The 20,636-nt window shown below is 38.1% G+C and overlaps 1 protein-coding gene across 1 annotated transcript in view; it reads left to right on the top strand.

Moving 5' to 3' along the window:
* Positions 1-20,636, top strand: part of nr3c1 (nuclear receptor subfamily 3, group C, member 1 (glucocorticoid receptor)) — a 47,798-nt gene that overhangs the window by 1,687 nt on the left and 25,475 nt on the right. Inside the window, exon 2 of the mRNA XM_053510655.1 lies at positions 2,972-4,116. Coding sequence (XP_053366630.1) covers positions 2,981-4,116 — 1,136 coding nt within the window. The 5' untranslated portion in view covers positions 2,972-2,980. The remainder of the gene's footprint in view (positions 1-2,971; positions 4,117-20,636) is intronic.

Here is a 20,636-nt window from a genome sequence, read left to right on the forward strand (position 1 = left end):
AGTCAGTAGTGATATTCAGCCAATGAAAAGCTCTCTAGATTGTATAAACCCCTCCCACTTTTGCCTTACAATAGCAGCTTATTGGCAGGCACCACAGTTTATCGTAGTCCATACAGCGTAACCTAGACATACAAATATAATTCCTTTTTGAGGTGAAAAATTATATTAAGATACAATATCTCCCATAAGAAATACTTCAAATGATGATAATCCATTCCAACCACCCAAAAATATTTCCAGTATTATAAATTTCCAGCACTATAATCATATTTTTGCATTTAAAAACAACCAAAACATTTATAAAAGACAGGTCAATGGCGCAAAATATGAAATAAATAGACATTAAACCTCACTTAACCTCAATCATCTAGCTTTCGAATGCATGCCGAAGGCAACATTGGTATAATAGGTTGCCTTTTTTGAAACAGCTTTTGCTGACTGAAAAAAAATTCATAAACTTTACATGGGCTTCCACTGACGCAAAGAAGTTCTGAACGGCTCCCGGACGTACGTGCAACTTTGTTCGTTCATATGCCAATTATTATTAAAAATTTTAGTTTTTAAGGTGAAAAAACCTGAGGGGGCATGCGTTTACCAATTTCATTTTCTAACCAACAGGCATGCAAGAGTATCTTTTTTCCGAAATATCAGTAACATTACACGTAGTGTGAAGGTTAATTCAATTCAATTCAATTTTATTGGTATAGCGCTTTTAACGATTTACATCATCACAAAGCAGCTTTACACAATCAAAAGAATTAAGTTTAAAGTTAACATCCTCATTTACTTTTTCTCGTGTTTAATGGTGGCTCACAAAGCCAAGTCGTTGCACCTCAAGATGCTGTTTCGTAGAGTGTAAATACACAAGCATGCCAGAGAATAAGAACACAAGGGACGAGCAATCGTTCCTGAGCATAGTACAGATCAATCTTGCCTAGTGTGATAACATCCTCAGTTCGTTTAGCGAGGTTCAGGTCACGTGGCGTATCAGGCAGGAATGTGGCACATCTCGAACGCTGGTGGCTCTTGTACTTTCTGTTTCGGAAGGAACTCCGTCAACACCGAAATCAAACTTTAAAAACATTCAAAGTGTGACTTAATCACAGTCCATGGTCATGAAACATCACAACTGGGGGTGCAAAAAAAAAAAAACCTTGAATTCATACATATATGCAATCTCATTTCTGAACAGCGGCAATTCACTTGCATGTGTTTACCCGCATTTAGATCACGCTGCTTTCATTCACATGTTCGCTTGTTTACTCAACAACATTTCCAGATCACTGTATCAGTCACCCTCACACAGTGTAAAAAAAAATAAAAAATATATATATATATATATATATATATATAATATATAATTATATATATATACATATATATATATATATATATATATATATATATAAACACTACTAATTCGCCCAATTAGATCAAAGGTCTTCCTTATTTACAGAGTTCCAATATTAGCGCACGGTCGCTATCACAACGCTTTCAAATTCTAGCGAATATGAAACTGAAGGTGGTGGTGGTGGTCATGGTTCTGACAAACTGCTTTTGATTGACTTCTTTCGATGCTCTGTGTGTCCCTCAATGTGGCATGTGTTACTTTCTGTTCTTGTGTTTAGCATCAAGTATACACTTGATCAATCATTGGATGTGATACTAATACAGTAGTCGAGTAGGTCGATTAGAATCGTACATGTCTCTGTGTGTTAACTTTTGACAACACCACATTCTACACTGTGAACTATGTATTTAATTACAAACTCTGTGACATTTACCTTATGCTAATTAAAGTAATAATTATATAAACTAACGCATGTGGTGATGAAGTACTGTATTTTGTCCAAAAAGCTAGAAGCTATTTATTATAATTATTATTATTATTATTATTATTATAAATTTTTTCACTTTCAAGGCTACTAAAATAAGGAACAGCGAGGCAAAAAGAGTCGAAAGTACTGCATTCAAAAAGTTCTGAGAGTAATCAAATCGGGTAGAAAACATATTGTGTAGCCTCGCACTGCCAGGGTTAAGGGTTCGGTTCCCGCCTCAGGGTCTGTGTGTGTTTGTGTGTTTATGTAGTTTGCATGTTCTCCCCGTGCTTGGTCGGTGTCCTCCGGGTACTCCGGTTTCCTTACACAGTTCAAAAACATGCAGATTAGCATAATTGCCGTTTACAAATTGTTCTGTAGTGTGTGTGTGTGTGTGTGTGTGTGTGTGTGTGTGGTCCAGGGTGTATTCCGCTTCTTGCCCAGAGTACCCCTGGGATGGGCTGCAGCTCCCCGGCGACCCTGTACAGGTTCAGCAGTGTAAAGGATGAGTGAGTGAGCGAGAGAGATTCGGTTGCCCGACAGTCATGAGTGTGCAAAATATCTTATATCGTGCACCCGTGACCTACATTTTTACCGCATGTATTTCTGCGTCATTTATGCATGCAAAAAGCACAAAGTCAGCTAAAGAAATATGAAGAAACCTGACAGTGTCTTCCAACGTTAATATCTGCTAAAATCTGCCCCTGAGACAAGAAGTGCGCAGAGTCTGTTTCTGTGGTGTCCACTTAAAAAGATTTCTTGAACTGTCATGCAAGCATAACTTTTTTTTTTCCCCAAGCATAATTTTTTTTTAATTGTTACTTTAGTAAGTTAGCTGAATTACTCTTATTTTATCATGCATGTGATTGTGCCTCAGGATATTAATGCAGAAAACCAATTTACATAAAAAAAATATATATATTACAGGTGCTATTGTTTTTGCTGCATTTTGGTAAAATAAGTTTTTTTGTTGGTGTTTTTGTGGTTGTTGTTGAAGCAGAGGTAAGTAAACTGTTTATTGGGCGATAAGTTTTCTTTAAGGGTGCCATTCATTATGTATTATTCACCACAAATACCCATAAATAATTATAAAAGTTTAAATAGACGAATGTCTTTTATGTTTTTAATTTGGTTTGTTTGGGTTCCCACCACAGCACAGAAGGATGGAGCCAGGAGGTTTGAAGAACGGTACGAAGAGAGATGAGCAGTTGATGGCGCTGAATTTCAGCGAGAGTCCAGCTGAAGGAGTTTTGCATAACGGAGCACGCAGCACCATGTCATTTGCCCCAACCACTGTGCCTCCCGTCAGCCCCCTCTTGCAGCCCGTGACGGGGGACCTCCCCACAGGCATGAGCAACACGCCCCCTCCTGAGGATATCACCATCCCTTTACCGTCTCCCCTGGAGCTCTTTGTGGATGACTCGGACCAGAAAATGGTCGGGAAGGACCTGAGGTCTCAACAGTCCTTTTCGCAACAGTCCTCGCTGGGGCTCTACAGCTTGGGGGATAATTTCTCACGCCTAGAAGCCAGCATTGCTGATCTCAACAGCTCCTTGCCCTCTGTGGACTCCTTAATGGTCGGCGATCCTAGTCTGTTTCCCCTGAAAAGCGAGGACTTTTCACCGATGGGGAAAGTGGACATGGATCTAGATCAGGATCCTTTCGGGAAAGATGGGGACGCCAGTAACCCGAAGCTCTTCAGCGATAACACCATGGACCTTCTGCAAGACTTCGACTTGCCCGAGTCGCCCACAGATTTTTACGTGGCAGATGACAAGTTCCCGCCGTTGGTCGACGACTCTCTGCTCGGAGTCATGGGTACAGACAAGGACTCCAAGTCTGTGGACTCGCTGAGCCCCATAACCCCCCCCACCACCACCATCAGCAACGTCAACGGCGCCACCAGCTCGGTTCCCTCCAGCGCGTCCACAAGCAGCCCGGCCCTCGTCATCAAGCAGGAGAAGGATCCCATGATCCATCTGTGCACTCCGGGCGTGATCAAGCAGGAGAACACTAGCGGGAGGAGCTTCTGCCAGATGTCCTCGGACCTCTCCAGTCCGGTTAGGAATGTCTCCATCGCCATCTGCGGCGTCAGCACGTCCAGCGGTCAGAGCTACCACTTCGGAAGCCCCGTTTCCAGCGGCAACCAGCAGAAAGATCAGAAACCTATTTTTAACGTGTTCACGCCGCAAATGGCCAGCGACGAGTGGGGCCGGGGATTTGGAAACTCCAGCGCGATGCAGCAGAGGCCAGGCAACAGCTTCAGCAGCACTCCGGGCTTTAGCACCAGCTATACCAGGTAAGCGCATTTGTTCAGTGCCCCTCAAGCTGCTTTTATTTTAACAGTATATGGAAAAAGATAAACCGGATGTTTTATGTTTTTTAATGGAACAATGATAAGAAACTGGGTCGTAACGTAAAGCCGTAAGAAAAGTTCAACTAGTTCACTTATCCTAACACGCTTCAGCAGTGAAACAAATCAGACCGTTTTTGATTCTTATCCCCTTTTTTTAAAAGCTTGTGTCATCTCTTTAGTATTGTTTCTCCAATACGGTGAGCACATTTGACAGTTGGTGATGAAAGTCAGTAAATTAGAGGTGCCTGGATGTCCCCTGTACATAGAAAACTAGATACGTGCCACAGCTTGAACACATGGTGCCATGGCTAGATGCCACCGTACATGGCTGACTGCCACCATCGCTAGCTTACCACTTGTTTATTTCAGCAAAGTTCCAATCCGTTTACGCCCACAAGGCCCCAATCCCCGGCCACATATACGTTGGCCAAAAAAAAAATACAAAAAAAGAAACTTGTGCAGATCATTTCCTCCAAATGCGCAGAAAATAAAGAGGTCAAACAGAAGACAAAAGTGGGTTCTGATGAAAGGACTGCCAGCGTCTTCACCTCCATCAGCTCTGTATCAGCGTTCAGCCTCCCACACTCATTTTCACACGGCTGTAATAGAGGTTTTGGTGTCTGGTGCGTAGTAGATAAAGGGTTGCGCTCTTCACGCCGCAGTAGTTTTTCTTTTCCATGTTTCTTATGCTAACAAATATCACGATATATAAAATGATAGACCTGCAGTTTCACCTTTATCATTTTTAAGGTTTCCTGTTTAACATTTACTGTTGTTTGAGATGGGTGCCGACTGCTCCTCGTCCTTTCCACACATGAGGAGGAAAGAAAAAAAAAGTCTTAACCAATACTGCAGGACTTTTTCCCCATTTCTTTGTTGCTAACTACATTCTTTAATAAAAACACGAATACATACAAAACTTAAAATTCAGCTGCTTAACTGCGGATATCTAAATCAGGGTGCGTTCTAATTATTGTCACTTTGTGTTATTATTAAAGCTAATGATCGTCCTGGCACAGAGAAGGACCGTCATTAGCTTTCTAAACTGTGTTATCAGTCACACAGTGATACCAGGTGATACTAGACAAGAGGAGCTTTTTTTCCTTATTCTTGAAGGGTACCTATTATTATTATTATTATTATTTACATTAATGAAACTCCAAAACCGAAGTTTTTCAGTTAATTCTAGCTTTTTTAAGTTAAAAGTTAGCTTTTTGTTTAATTTAAGTTTAAGTTAAGTCTTAAACTCTTGTATTTGAAGTTAGTTGTATTGTTTAAATGCTGCACACGGTTTTTAAGTGAGAAAACTAATGCTATAAGGAACAGGCTACATTTAATTACTCATCTTCAATTCAGTTGTGCAGCTGTTGAACAAATGCCTTTGAGTTAGGATTCAATGTTTTAAAATTGGAACAAAATCAGGAATAGATGTAATATCGAATTGATATTTTTATAAAATCATGATACGGAATCGCAAGGTAAATCAAATCGTAAGTATTGTGAAAGTATTGTTTTTTTTGTTTTGTTTTTTAGGGAAAACCAAAAAACTTGTTGTTAAAAAAAAGAAGAAGAAATTATGATTTATGAGATTAAGAATTATGAGACATACAAGTTGAAAAACTTCAGATCGAGGAGAAATAAAAATCATCAGTAATTCACGTCAGTAGAGGTCAAAAGTCTCGCCTTACTGTTTTCTTACACTCACTTGTTGCACATTTGGCTAATAAAATCTTTTAATATCGGTGTGTTATTTTATTCTGCTAGCATCAAGCCAACCTGTTCACCAACGTGCACCGATTTTCTTTGCTAGAAATGTCAGCCGCTCTGCCATTACCTGCAGATCTCAGTAATAATGAGCGCTAATGGTCTTTTTAAAGTTATGACAATAAAAAGGCCAAACAAAACAGCTGAGGTAGATTTATTTTATTTATTTTTCTCTCTCTCCTAAAACCAAGTGTGCAGTGCAAGTGACTTTTAAAAACCGACCTTTTGCGAACAAAGCTACTAAGTCTGAGTTCATTGTTTACTTTGTATATTAGTGAAATAGTAGTCACATGTTACTGCGAGGCAGCAGGAGACACACCCTCACACTCACAAATCCGTGTCAGGCCGAAAATAAACGCCCGAGCGCATGTGCGAGGCTCCGTACCAGAGCAGGGAGTAGTAGGCCAGGAATTTTTGTCATCATTCCAACAAGGAAGCAAAGAGGAAAAAACACCAACTGCTCAGCTAATGACTGCACAGGATTTATTCAGGGGGATAGCACGCTAAGTGTTTGTTTTTTTTCAAAGCTGCTTCACAGACAGAAAGAGAGAGAGACATAGAGACAGAAATAGACTAATCAAATCAGCAGGCTGGACGATTTAGATAATCATCTCAGCAGAAAAAGCAGCACACAGTACGACAATAAACGTCACCTCCATCAGCTCGGGTCATAACTCTCACCAGGAAGCAGCCAATGCTTCAAAAGTGCAGAGCATCCACAGAAGCATGGGAGATCTTGTTCTTCTTTTCTCCAACACACACTAAAAGTATCACAGAGCTCAAGGGTCTTCCAAAAGCTCATCAGAACTTCGGTTCAAGTAAACGCAGGATATATTCTATGCCAATCTCATGTAATGATTAGTGAAGACATTTCTCATATATACAATGCCAGAAAAAATACTTCACAAAAAATAATATCTGATTATGATCAGTTTCATAGGTAACAAATCTTCAGATATTAAAAACTAAATAAAGATGTCATGTGATTCTGATGTCTGACGTCTTATTTAGTCATAAGGTAGTATAAAGGATTTGGAAGGTGGTAGGCTCAGCCCAGTGTGTGTGTGCGTGTGTGAGAGAGCAGGATATGGTATGTGGGTGTGGCTCGAAATATCAAAAGCATGTTATGTACAAGTTGCATCAAAATACAAGGCGCTGGTTATGTACGGCATATCCTTCGCTCTGACTATTGGTCATTGGCGATAGTTTCGCTTGCAGGGAGTAGATTTGGTGTGGCCAGGCAAGTGGGCGTGGCCAGTATCACTTTAATGGGGGGGTGGAGTGGGGACAGAAGCTACAGACAGCTGTAGCTGCAATCACTAACGCTACGGTTTGTGTGGTTTTTTTTTTGTTTTGTTTAATTACATATTAACATATGAATGTTTGCACAACTGAAGTCAGGACTGTAGATAAAAATAATAAAGTATTAGCTGCAATTAATTTAATTAGATAATTTACTGAAATTATACAAAGGGTTGTTCAAGTCAAACCAGGATTAAAAAAATATATAATATTTTATAACTTCGATGAATCAGTCAATCGGCCAATTAACCGGGTGGTGTTTGTTGATCTGGTATAAATGATTGAGTGGTGCAATCCGGCCTTTTCCTTTTTCAAACCTACACATTACAAATGCTTGCACCACTCTCAAAGTGCTAATTTGCGTTCGTTAGAATGTACACGCACTCGTGTACTCGCAGCCACTCAACCCGCATCGCATTACACATTTTCATCCCGTGTGGTAGGAAATAATTATTTGCTACGTTTGTTTAGCAATATAAATGATGGCGGATGAAAGAGATACGTGACAGAGAACTCTTGTATTAGAATTTAGTTTAAATGCTACGGTTTTTTTTTGTAAGAAAACTAATGAATTACAACATCAGGAAGTAATATTGAATCTTTATATTATAATATTTATAAAATACATGCAGAATTGCAATTTCAATCAAATCTAAGAATTGTGATAGTATCCTATGTATATATGGGTGTTTCCTGCCACACTAATGCACTTATCTCAGTGCTTCACTAGTTCTAGGATCCAATGACCGTTAAAGGTTTTCTCACTATACACCTGAGCCCTTCTTCATGTCTAAAACTCCAAACTCCCAGGAGCTCCTTTAATGGTCCACACTTGTGAAAATGTCTTGTTGGGCACGGTGGCTCAATGGTAGGTGTTTCGTCTGCCATGCGGAAGGCCCGGGTTCAATTCCCAGCCAGTGCCCAAACCCCAGCCACTGGATGCAGTGCCGGTCCTAAGCCCGGATACAATGGGAGGTTTGCGTCAGAAAGGGCATCCGGGTAAAACCTGTGCCAAGTTGTAGTGCAGACTGGGTATTCCGCTGTGGCGACCCCTTGCCGGGAGCAGCCGAAAGACCAATAACTCCCAGCTGAGGTCCTATAATGTGCAAGGGCTATTTGTGTGTTCAGTTCCTATGGACAGATGCGTCTTTTCCGCAAGTTGGTGACAATCTGTCGGTTTTCAGGGACCAGGCGTTCCACTCGCTTAATGTTAATTTATGGACGTACAGCGTTATTTAAAACGTTTCCACCATTTAAATGTTTTACTGCAGCTAGGAGTCTCATCAGCATACTGTGGTTTTACAACTTCATTCAGTCCCGGTTTGACTTGAATGCGCCGCATAAAGCTACACATTTATTAAAATCTGTTCAGCTTCAGCGAGTGAAGTCTTGGAGCGCGAATGGAGAGAACAGAGCTGTGTGATGTCATCGAGTTACGCAGTTACCTGAATCTGTAGCTGTTTTTCGACTAATTTTTTAATTCTTAATTTTAATTATTTTGTTGGACTTAAAAGTTAAACGTGTAAACTTCGACGAATATCTTTAATGTATAAAACGTCATTTGTGCAAAATACAAATGCTGGTATTTTGTGAGAGTAATGCTTATTGTTCTGTCGAGTTTATGGGCAGTTGGTTAAAAATTTCACCAGCTGCCAGACTGGAGTGTGAAGCCCACACAGCCCACACGGTGGAAATGATTACCGCTTTGTACGAGAGACAACATCTGGGTTAAAACCCTTAAAGCTTGTGCGGCACAGCATAGGTCAATGACGATTTAAAATAAATCAATTATATGTAAGGATAGTTATACTAATATGAAACCCTCACTGGTGTGTCCCGGCTTCAGACTTTAAACTGTGTATAACTCTGTGTGTGTTTTTTTCTGGATATGTCAGTTAGAACAAAAGTTATCATTACTTGTATAAAGTGTAAATTTTACCACTACTGGGATATGGGAATAACTTCGCAAAAAATGTAGAACTCACAAAATCAGCATATTATTATTTATTTATTTATAAGTAAAAAAACTTTTCTCCCAATTTTCTCCCTAATTTAGTCGTGTCCAATTCCTCCCCGTCACTTGGGGGCTCCAACATTAAGGCTACTACGACCACTCAGTCGGATCTAATCTTTTCGAACTATCTATCTATTTATTTTTGGGGTCATTAAAACAACCGGAAACATCAATAAAAACACGTGATCATGTGTATCTGTGCTATTTCTTCACCTGTGTGACCCGTTTGGGTAGAATTAATTAAAATTCCGTTGATCATATTGCCCATTTTATGCTGTAAAATATATCACTATATACTGCACACAATCTGAGCAGATTTTACATATGTTTATTTAAAAAGAAAAAAAAGAAAAACAAATAATGGCTAAAATGCTTTAAGCTTGAAGGGCTACACAATTGACAAAAACATCATACAGCATTCCAGAGGCTTTTAGTAAGAAATCTAGCTGATCAGGCTGTAAAGTTTACTGCTGTTGGAATTTACAGATTGAGTCACATGATTTGAGCACTGAGGTTAAAAAAAAAGAAAGTTTGTTATTATTATTATTAAAATACAGATCATAAGCATTAATATACTGTACTGCGACTTAATTGTTTTTTTTGTTTATTTATTTATTTTATTCATTTATTTTTAAAAGCAATATCCTATCATCACATCACCCACCCTGAAGTTTGAAAAACTTTCTCCAGTAATAAAACTTAATGTTTTGTTGAACTGTGTTACTGTGACATTTGAGGTTATCTTGGTCTCTGATGTGGAGTGCAAACTGTGTCACAGTTTCGGTCTTTCAACAGCATGCGGTTTAATTTGTCTGATATTCAAACACTGTACAAAGCTGTCCGTGCAGACGTGTGTGTGTGTGTGTGCCCCACTCTCCTTTCGAAATGTCTACCGAAATAAATATCTCCTGAGCCGATCCTTATTTCGGATAAGATCATTCCTGAAAGAGTTCTTTGAGTAAGGAACGATTTTCCCGCGCTCACTCGATTCATACATCTTTTTAACGAGCTATGTTTTTGATCGACATCTGAAAAACGAAGCGCTGATTTTAGCCGGGCCGCTGTTAAAAAGCTACAGAAGAGCCGTCGACAGGGTTGGGCAGCTCTTTAAAAAGCAATCCAACCTGTAAGCACACCATAAACCGAGAGAAGCTGGCGGTATAAAGGAAAGCAGTCGTGCGACGGCTCACGGCCAGCAGCAACAGATGGTGAAACAGAAGGGTGGACTCATCTTAAGTGTTCATGTGGGCTTGATTAGCTGGCCTTTCGGGTGTGCAGGATTCGAGCGGGAGTCAGGTTCTGTGTGGGGTTTTTTTTGTTTTGTTTTGTTTACCACCCCCGCACACGCTGAACGCGTACACACGTGACATTTAACAGCACACACTAGGCTACATTAATGGCTTTGGCACCAGGTCAAAGATGGCACCAGGTTCTCACGAAAAGCACAGCCAGACTGGTTTTACATGCGTGCCAACTCGGGACTCTGGGTGAATTATTATTTTCTTTTTTTGTGCTTTTCATCTTCCCTTCAGGCTGGCAGCGTGTCTCTGTCTGAATCAGGTGCTTGGGTGTAGATGAGCTCCCTCGCTTTTACAAGTTGATCCTGACTCATCAGCGTGACCGCGATGCCCAGGGCCGTCTCTCTCTCTCTCTCTCTCTCTTCTCTTTTGTTTCCCCCAATTCTGTTAGTTTTTTCTTTCCCGCTCTGGTTCCCGTCCGCCAACCAATCACACACCCACAGATGTTGTTTTTTTAACACTCTCTCTCTAACTAGCAAAAACTTTGGATCTAAAGCTGTCTTAAGTTTTTTTTGTGTGTAACATGTGAACGTGATAAATAGGATAAACTCCAGCTGCGTGTGCATCATGATTCTGTAGCTCACCGTTGAGGTCTTGATTATTCCTTGCACACCTTCCTTTTAATTTTGTATACATTTCATCACAGCAGTTAATGATTCAAACTAGGGCTAAAATGATTATTCGAGTAATTCGTTTACAAAAAATGATCGAGGCAAAATCTTCTGCCTCGAAGCTTCTTTTAATTAATACAAAAAAAATTAAAGCTTGCATTATGTTTTTGCGCAATTATTTGTTGACGGCGCGCTTTCGACAAAGTGGGCTTCCAGATGCAAGAAGAAGCGCTTACGTCACCCACAAAGCGGAAGGAGATGCAAACAGTTAGCTGTGTTTTGATTTGATGGAGCGTTCTGTTGCGGGCTGCAAAATAGAAAGAAGCGATAAAATTTTTAGCGAGCCAAGAGAAGAAGAAACCAGCAAGAGAAAATGACAAAAATTGTCAATAAAGGCTTATGTTATGCCTGAGCTGTAGATTTTGAAACTTTTAGTCAATTAATCAATTCATCTCAGTCAACTTTAATACTCCTATCTCACCTACGCGGTTTCGCGCCATGGGCGGAGGTACGGTTCATCATGATTCCCTGCGAGTTTCGGCGCTGCGATTACGTTTCCATCTTTCCGCGCGAAAAAAAACCCCAAAGTTTAACGCTGCCTAATACCCCTATCTCATCTATGCGGTTTGACTCACGGTGAGATGCAGTATTGAGCACCGGAGCTGCCGCAACTGTTTTGCAAGTTCCACAAGCTTCCGCGAGGACCGCCAAAAAAATTAAGCATGTTTATTTTTTCGCCCGGAAAGATGGAAACATACTTACGGCGCCAAAACTCGCAGTGAATCATAATGAACCGTTCTTTCAGCCACAGTGCGAAAGAACGTAGGTGAGATAGGGGTATAATCTATTCCTTGTATTGTGAATAATGTATTTTAAAAATAAAAGTTGATTTTTCTAAAAAGAAAACCAATTAATATTTGTTTCTCGGATATATTTTACATTGCTGTTTAATTAAAAGTACAAAATTAAACAAAAGTACATTTTATCCGATTAATCGATAAAATTTTTGGTAGAATACTCGAAAACTAAAATATTCGATAGCTACAGCCCTAATTCAAACCTGTTTGTTATATAAGATATAAGATAATCACGCTGTGTTATGAAATGTTTTCTTTTTAATAGTATTTGTCAGCAAACATAGAGAAGGATAGAAATATTTAATTGTGGTTAAATTGTCATGTTTTTTTTAGCTTGAGCAGCAGAAATGTCCTTTAAAAAATAAATAAATAAGTTAGGTTGCAGTTTGGGAGGTTTAACACCACACAGGCAGATATGAAAGTGTCATACACAGATTCTGAAAGATATTCAACATTTTAATTTAGATTTCCACGAGTCTGAATTTCCCTTATAAACTGCATGGTCAAACAAAATAAATGTATAAATAGACAACATTTCAGAAGGGTTAAAGCAAAGCAAAAAATTAAGGAGATTGGAAATTACTGTAATTGGTTTAACTCTGTGGGGGAAAAAAAAGAATAAATAAAAATCATTAAAATGCTTGGTTAAGTTGCATGATAAAGAAACAAAATGTCAAGTTACCATTATAAAAATCTACTCAAGTAAAAGTAAAAAGTAGCTCATTAAAAGTTTACTCAGAAAAAAAGGTACAGAATTACTTTTTTTAACAGCAGGGGAGGGATGGGGGATTCTAGATCAAAAAAGACAAGCGGATATAAATCACAAACTAGATGTTTTTAATTGAAGGAACACCTTTGCATAATAGAGCTGTTGCTTTTATTGTGTTTAAAAACCAAAGTGGTTGCTTAAATATAGCCAGGGGTCAAGAAATTGATGGTATTTCGTTCTTGTGAGTTTAGCAAGTTTGTTCTCCACGCCCATTAATCAATTAGTGCAGTGGTTTCCGGGGTGCTTTTTTTTCCCCCTATTGCATTATTTTTATAATTTTTCAATTCTTTTTTTTTTTTTTTTTTTTTTTTACTTGGAAGCGAATATGATTTAAAATGCAGCAAAGTAAAAATACTTCAAACAAAACAAACTTAAGTCAAAGTAAAATTACAGTTTTAAAAAATTACTTTAAAGTAGAAGTACACAAAAAAAAATACTCAGCAAGTAAATGTAATTTTCCACCTCTGGTTTAATCCATATCTGCATTTATTAGTGAAATTCAGAGCATTTTATACATGGGACTAAACAGCTGTGTGTCCATAAGTAAAAAACAATTGTTAGTGAGACTAATTAGAATGTTGACCTGAATGACCAGATCAACACATCTGTGGAGATTTTTTTTCTTTCCAAATGGCACGGGTATTTTCCAGGACTTAAATTGTGAAAAAGTGGTCCTGGGAGCACGAGGAGTCATTTTCTCACATTGTGCTTTTTATTTTTTTATTTTTGGCCAAGTAGTATGTAATTGTAAGGTCGTTTCAATAGTATGCACAAGCCTAAGGTTACGTTTAAAAAAAAAAAAAAAAAAAAAAAAAAGTAGTTCACCCTGTCATCTAAATACTGTTTAGTTAGCAAGAATCCTTGTGTCAAAAGAGTGAGTTTTGCTGTGCTCTCTGGATGGGAGGGACAAGACTCTGTCAAACAAAGTAACCCCAGGGAATCATGGGCAATCCGTGTGGGTAAATGGCGCTTTTGTGCAAGTCTGTTACTACACTGAAATACGATGCAAAATTTTAAAGAATTTGTGTTTTGAAATTAAGTAAGCCTTTCACTTTGCGATGAGTTGATTACTAGGAGAATACAGGAAAGAAAATGGAAAAAGACATCAGCCAAATTTATTTTCATATTCATGAGGTAATGCTTATGTGCTTAATTTTTTCCGTGCCTGACTGTTGTGCAGCGTCTCATTAAGGTGTTTGTAAACTCACTTTAAATCGCTGCTTTGATCGGTGGCTGGTGTTCAGCTTTAAAGCCGTAGCAGTTAGCTTGTAGTTAATACATGTGTATTAAAGTGGCGTTAAAAGGAATTAAACCAAATTCACAGATGCATCAAGCCTGTTAATGCTGGACAGAGAGAGAGAAAGAGAGAGCTATGTAAAGCTTTATTTAAGTGCACATTAGTAGAGAATGATTAGCTCGTCTGTCTCGGCGGAGAAATGCGATAACCGGAACGTAAAAGTAAAGGTCTGTCTCACTGGCAGGGTTTCAACAGAAGCAAGTGAAATTTCATGTGAAATCGAAATCACAGTTTGTACCGAAGTCGTCAAATCTTTCTATTCTCTTCTGTTTTTTTGCTAATGAACGGCAAACATTTATTTATTTTATATGTCCCCCTCTGTAATAAAGTTATACTGGTAGATCCGTGATCGCTATTACAAATCGCTAAATAAGTTCACATAAGTTGTTAGATATTAAACGTAATTACTTTATGATGCAAATATCTTGACAACTTATCACCTGTAATCACATCATTAAACGTAATCATATTATTCATTGCATCCATCATATCTTTACCGCCGTCGAGCCGCAGGAGGCGGTGCCACTAAACCAAACCATTTAAATATTCCTCCAGTCGTGTCCCATCAGATTCCTTTCCACTTCAGTCAGCATGAGGTGAGGGAAACGTCAACGTCACCGCACGCAAACAGGGGCATGATCAGTACAGACGTCACGTGTGCATTACATGATCGGGTGTTGGTTCGTCCTGGTGAAGCTCAATAGCGACACCTACAAATTCGTTCTTACGTTTTGCATTCTTGAAAGTTTTGCTTTCATGCACAAAATTTGATTAAGAAATTTCTCAATTATGTTCGTTATCTTGTGTTTTGAAATACATAATTTTCAGTTATACATTGACTAGAAGCAGCTGATTTGAGATTATAGTTTGGGTACCATAGTACCATTTGTGTTAAATGTTTTTGCCCAACTGTAGCTCGATATAAGGGTTCAGGGCATGTTTAAGACTAAGAAGGCTAAGCTATGATGTTTAAGAGTGAGTTGTAAAGTAATGTTCAGCTTCTGATATTTTAGACATCTGATGTTTTATCAGGTTTTTATTACGTAACTGCGTAACTACATCGTAAGTCCATGACTGACTGTACTTGTAAAATTTTAAAGCGCGGCTATTTTCCAAAATTTACGTTTTAGTCATTTTTAGACACTCAGTGTTTGTCTGTAGCAAACAAAAATATTCTGCTACAAAATTTTTTTTTTTTTCTTGCTTTGTTTTTATTTCATTTTATTTTTATGTAATAAAAAAAGGTTTTTTTCAGCTGCAGAATTCACATGCACAAACACGCATACGCACACTTTGAAGGAGCTCTTGGGCTTATGTTATCTTGTTAAATAATAGTGTAAAATGTATATTTTCTACATTTTTTACATTATTTACACATTTAAAACCTTTACAGGCTTATTTCTCCTTTCTTCCAAGGTTATAGATTCTAAAAACAAAAACTAGTAATTATACAGTATAATGGATACTTGGAATGGATAATCTTCCAGTGTATTTTACGTAATGGAATTTTCCTGTTTGTAAACTATACTGTTCATATTACAAATCGTAGAAATACTATCTTGATTTACGACATGATATATGTCCTTTTGGCCAGCTTTTCTTTGTGCTGAATAATACAGTATATATCTATTTGTTTTGTAGTATGTATTGTGTTTGTAGTTTAGAATTGTAATAAAAATGTTAAATATATATATAGGATCAAGATATTTATAAAATATTATAAGATATTTATATATATTCCTAAAAGAATCGCAGTACAAATCAAATCAGCACTGATAATATTGTGTCAGCCGGTCCTTTATGATTTTCATCACTATATAAATTTATATAAGGGCTGTACAACATTTTTAAAAGTTAAAAACATTCATTTATTGTGTTGTCTCTTTTTTAGCTCGCCTCCAGTCTGTAAAAGCCTGGCTAATGAGCTGATAATGGATTTGAGTAGTAAATGAGCTAGAAGAGTCACAACTCTCACACTCCTGATCTAAACTCAGTACCTGGCTTACTTTTGTTCAGCTCGAAGCAGCGTTCGCTTCTCTTAAAAGCCAGTACATTGTACAGATTATTATTTTTTTTTTTAAACAAGAGTCTTTGCCCAGACATGTCTCACATCTGCACAATTTAAACAAGAAGCTAAAAGCCGAACTCAGATTCCAGCCTTTGAAGAAAATTTAATCCTACTTTGAATAAATTCTATTTGGAAAGAGAAAGCATATTTTTTTGCTTTCTTGTTTTCTTTAGTGCCATGTGCTGCTGATATGCCCCACATGGAAATGCTGATGTGAAAGATCTGAACACCTACCAGCCTTTTACAGGTTCAGTGTAGCAGCACTGCATGTCACTGCAGGTTATCACTCAAAAAAATAATACTCTCCCCCTGGGAACAAAAAAAAAGGCAGATAAAAAAAATAATAAATAAATGGTGTATTATTATAAAATGATTGACAGATGTGCAGGTGTTTTGAATTCTTCAACACGACTCCCGAAAGCCCCGCCCATTTAAGCTGCTGCTTCTTCTTCGTCTTCTTTAGTCACAGTTTTCCTTACGTTTCACACATTCTATGGCGTTATATTCCTGCCACAATTCTGAGCGCAGGGTTTGACAAGCAGACAAAGCACTCTATGCGCGTGCAATGTCTCCACTGCGCGCTCAACAGCTCGATTATGCGCGTGCAGTTTCTCCCCTGCTCGCTCAACGTGTTCTCCGCGCACGCGCGACTTCTCGATTCTGGGCAACATTTCTTTTTTGTGCGCGCTCAAACTCTTGCCTGTACGCTCGCTCAACATTCTCCAGCGTTACAACACTGTCACAAAACCAGCCAATCACAGACTTCCACACACTACTTCTGATTGGCTGTTTCTCCTCCAATCAATTGGCACTACTATCGACCGCTTAACCGAAGCGTTGTAAATAAAGCAACTGAGTTGTCCGATTTGAATTTTAGTTGATGTAGTCTAACAATGAGCTATATGGATAATTAGATAAGTAAATAAAAACACACAATGGACAAACGAAACTGGTATACACTAATACTTAATTAAATAAAAAATAAATACTATAATATTTGTTTAGAATATTTATAAATAAATACAACTTTATTTACATTGCTTCCCTTATACAGTATAATTTATTTTCATTTGTATATAATTATATATATATATGTATATATAATTTTAATTTCTTTTGATTTTGTAAACCTGCTTTGAGACAATGACTATTTTAAACGCACTATACAAATTATAGTATGCGTTATGCGCTTGGTATTACCAGCTGATAAAGAAGGAACAGCCCAGGTTTTGTGGCAGTTTTGTAACACTGGACGAAGTTGAGTGAGCGCGCACATAAAATAAATGTTGCACGCGCGTGCAGGCAGAGTCGAGCACGCACAGAATCGATAAGTCGAGCGTGCGCGGATAACACAAATTGTGGCAGGAATATAACGCCATAATATTCAGCTTTGTTTTATGTCGCACAGAACTCTTACGTGGAATTATCACAGAATAGGGTGGCTCTTGTGAGGTCATCTGCCATCATGGCTGCTCCAACCACTCTTTCTTTGTTTTTGTTTATACCATTAGGTATGATTGAGATGCTCCTATTTCTGTTGGTTTAGTAAGGTGTACTAATAAACATTCACACTTATTGGCTGTGCTTATTGGCTTATTAAGGTTGTGCAAAAATGTGGTTTTGTAAACTCCCATATAAGTCAAATACATAAAATATGTATTGCCTGTGAGAATATTTCAAAAAATGTAAAAAAAAAAAAAAAAAACTACAATAATAATATGAAGCGTGATTATACGCTTGGGGTTTTTTCCGAGATATATAAGCTATTTTCTGATTTCGTCTGCCATCTTGCCGCATTCAAGTCAAACACAGTACAAACGCATGCGCAGCTTGTGAAATCAATGCATCTTCAGCTCGATACATAATGCCTATGAGCATGTGACGTATTTTTGACAGTAAAGTCACAGTTATCAATTTCGTTAAGTTATAAATGTAGTTATTTTTTCAGTAGTATGATTTGATTTAAAACTAGAGTTTACAAAACCACATTTTTACACAACCTTAGGCCAATAAGTACAAATTTTTATTAATACACGCACATCTTTTTTGACAGCTACCTTACCCTAAAAAAAATCGGTTTTAGATTCAGCATGGAAAGTTGTATTTGTTAAAGATGCTACTGAAAATCTTAGGCACAATATGTTAGCTTTTCTTTGTTTGATTTTCCCAGGATTATAAATAGTAATAATTTTTAAAAATGCAAGATAAAATTAAATGCATATGTATGTTTTTTTTTTTTCTTTTTACAGTAACTATCAGGAACCAGGTGCGAAAACAAACTGCTTCTTCAAGTCAGTTTTAATGAGCCTAAAAATGTATAAATTAAAGAAATTAAGTACATTTTGCAGTCCCAACAAGCCCATTTGCCCAGTTATGGATTACCTGGGGTTTAGGCAGGGTCAGGTCCGACGACCAGAACTCCCTCAGATAAACTTTAAAGCTGCTCTTCAGAAAACTTGGGGGTGTTTTGTATGCGCGTAAATGGATGTTTTGCATCAAATTCTCCTGTGGATGATCCACACTCAGGGTCCAGGGTCCAGGCTCACAGGCATTCTAATGGCAGCAGATTCCAGACTCTGTGCTGATTTTCATGAGTTTTTAAGCATGTTAAGACCCCCCACCCCGACATGGGCCCGGATAGTTGAAAAAAAATAATAAATTAAGACGTTTATAACATCTGCACTATTTAAAACAGCATCAACAGTCATCTTCAAAGTGCTGATGTCATAGTGCTTTGGCCACACCCAGATAAGGAAAGCCAATTGTACCTGAAAACTAGAAGTGGATCCCGGTTTAGATGTGACATCATCACAATATTATGACATCATCACAATAAAAAAACAACACTCCTAAAATATATGTCACAGAGCGTTTTCTCTGCTTCTCATACAGTCTGTGGTGTCTACAGCTTAAATAAAACGGGTAAAGTTTCTTTCTTCAATATTACTTTCTTTCTTTTTTTAATGCTATTCCAGCTTCTACGATATTATACTATATTAAAACTAGATAAGCTGTTTAAGATGAATTTTGTTTTAAGAACTTTAAAGCAAAATTTGGATTTACTTGTTTAAAAAGTTCCTCAGAGGAGGAGTAAAAAAAAGGCTGGATAAAGGAAAAGTGTGTAAATATACAGATGATTTTTATCTTAGACAAAAGATTTGCTTGGATTACACATGATTCCTTTTTAGGATTTTGAGTTCTTCCCAAGTCTCACCCAGTTATCTAAATAATTTCACCTGCTTTTTTTGTTTGTTTTTGTTTTTTTGCTTTAGTATTGTGATGATGTCATAATATTGTGATACCGTAAAGTAAAGTATACCTTAAAAAAAGTGCTGCTGTAATCTTGAAGACCTCCCAGGCACTCGTGAAGTACAGTTGAGCTGTATGTAAAGAGGTGGCTTAACTCCAGCACTCTGGTCTCACCCAAAAGAGGAAGTGTGTCTTTTTAATTCTGTCCTTCCTCTGTGCCTGTCCGTGAGGGATCCACATCAGGATTACTGTACAGCTTGCTTTGTGACAACATCGTTTCTTTTTAGAAGCAGTATACAAATATAGTTGAGCCGAATGGAAATGAGACTCGGTGTCTAATCTGGTTATTTCATTGCCTGCCGTGTGTAACGTTGTTTATTATTTGGCACAGCGTTAGCGGAGCGCCCACAGAGTCCGGCTGTCACTCGTCTAACCTGCTTTCCTTCCTGTTCACAGTTGGATGGCAGCACATGTCAGACCATTAGAGACTTTTTTTTTTTTTTTACTCTGTGTGTGTTTTGTGTCGTGCGTGCATGCATGTGTGTTCTTGCATTGTTTGTTTCTGGCTGACGGTGAAAACCGCCATTTCTACCAGCCCCGCGGTACTGTACACAAAATGAAGGAAATACAGTGGATGTTTGCTGCGGAGGCATTTCAGTGACCCGGTTATTGCATAAGCCTGACCTAGATTTCTCTATTTTAAGAATGATGACCGGTGTTTCACAAACCTTTTTAACTGTCTTACGCGAAAGCAATCCAAATGCGGTTTTGTAAGCATGTGTTTGTTGGTTTCTTGAGAATCCCTGCTTTTCTAGTCACCGAAAGAATTGATGTCTAGTTTGGTTAAAACTTCAAAGCTAGTGCACAGTCAAGCGCAACTCAAACACTCGTGTGAAACTAATCTGCAATGAGATGATGATAACCTCAAGCAGAACAAAGGAGAGAAAAAAACTCCAACTTTTAGATGTTGAACCAAAAGCAAGAAGAGATCGCTGCGTTGCCGTAACTCTTTCGGATTTGAAGAAGGCAGTGACCTCTGGATCATTTTTTATCATATGGGTCAAAAAGTGCAGATGAAGCTTTATCAAGCAGCTTGCCCTGAGTTATAAAAAAAAAAGAGAGACAGCCTCTAAAGAGATGAAATATTGTCCGTGAAAGGATGTGAAAAGCTGTGCAAGCATATTTCCTTCACGTTATAATAATAGTAAAGAAAAAAGGAGTTTTTTTCTTCGTT

The sequence above is a fragment of the Clarias gariepinus genome, chromosome 2 (genome assembly GCF_024256425.1).
Source record: "Clarias gariepinus isolate MV-2021 ecotype Netherlands chromosome 2, CGAR_prim_01v2, whole genome shotgun sequence".
In the NCBI taxonomy this organism is placed as follows: domain Eukaryota; kingdom Metazoa; phylum Chordata; class Actinopteri; order Siluriformes; family Clariidae; genus Clarias; species Clarias gariepinus.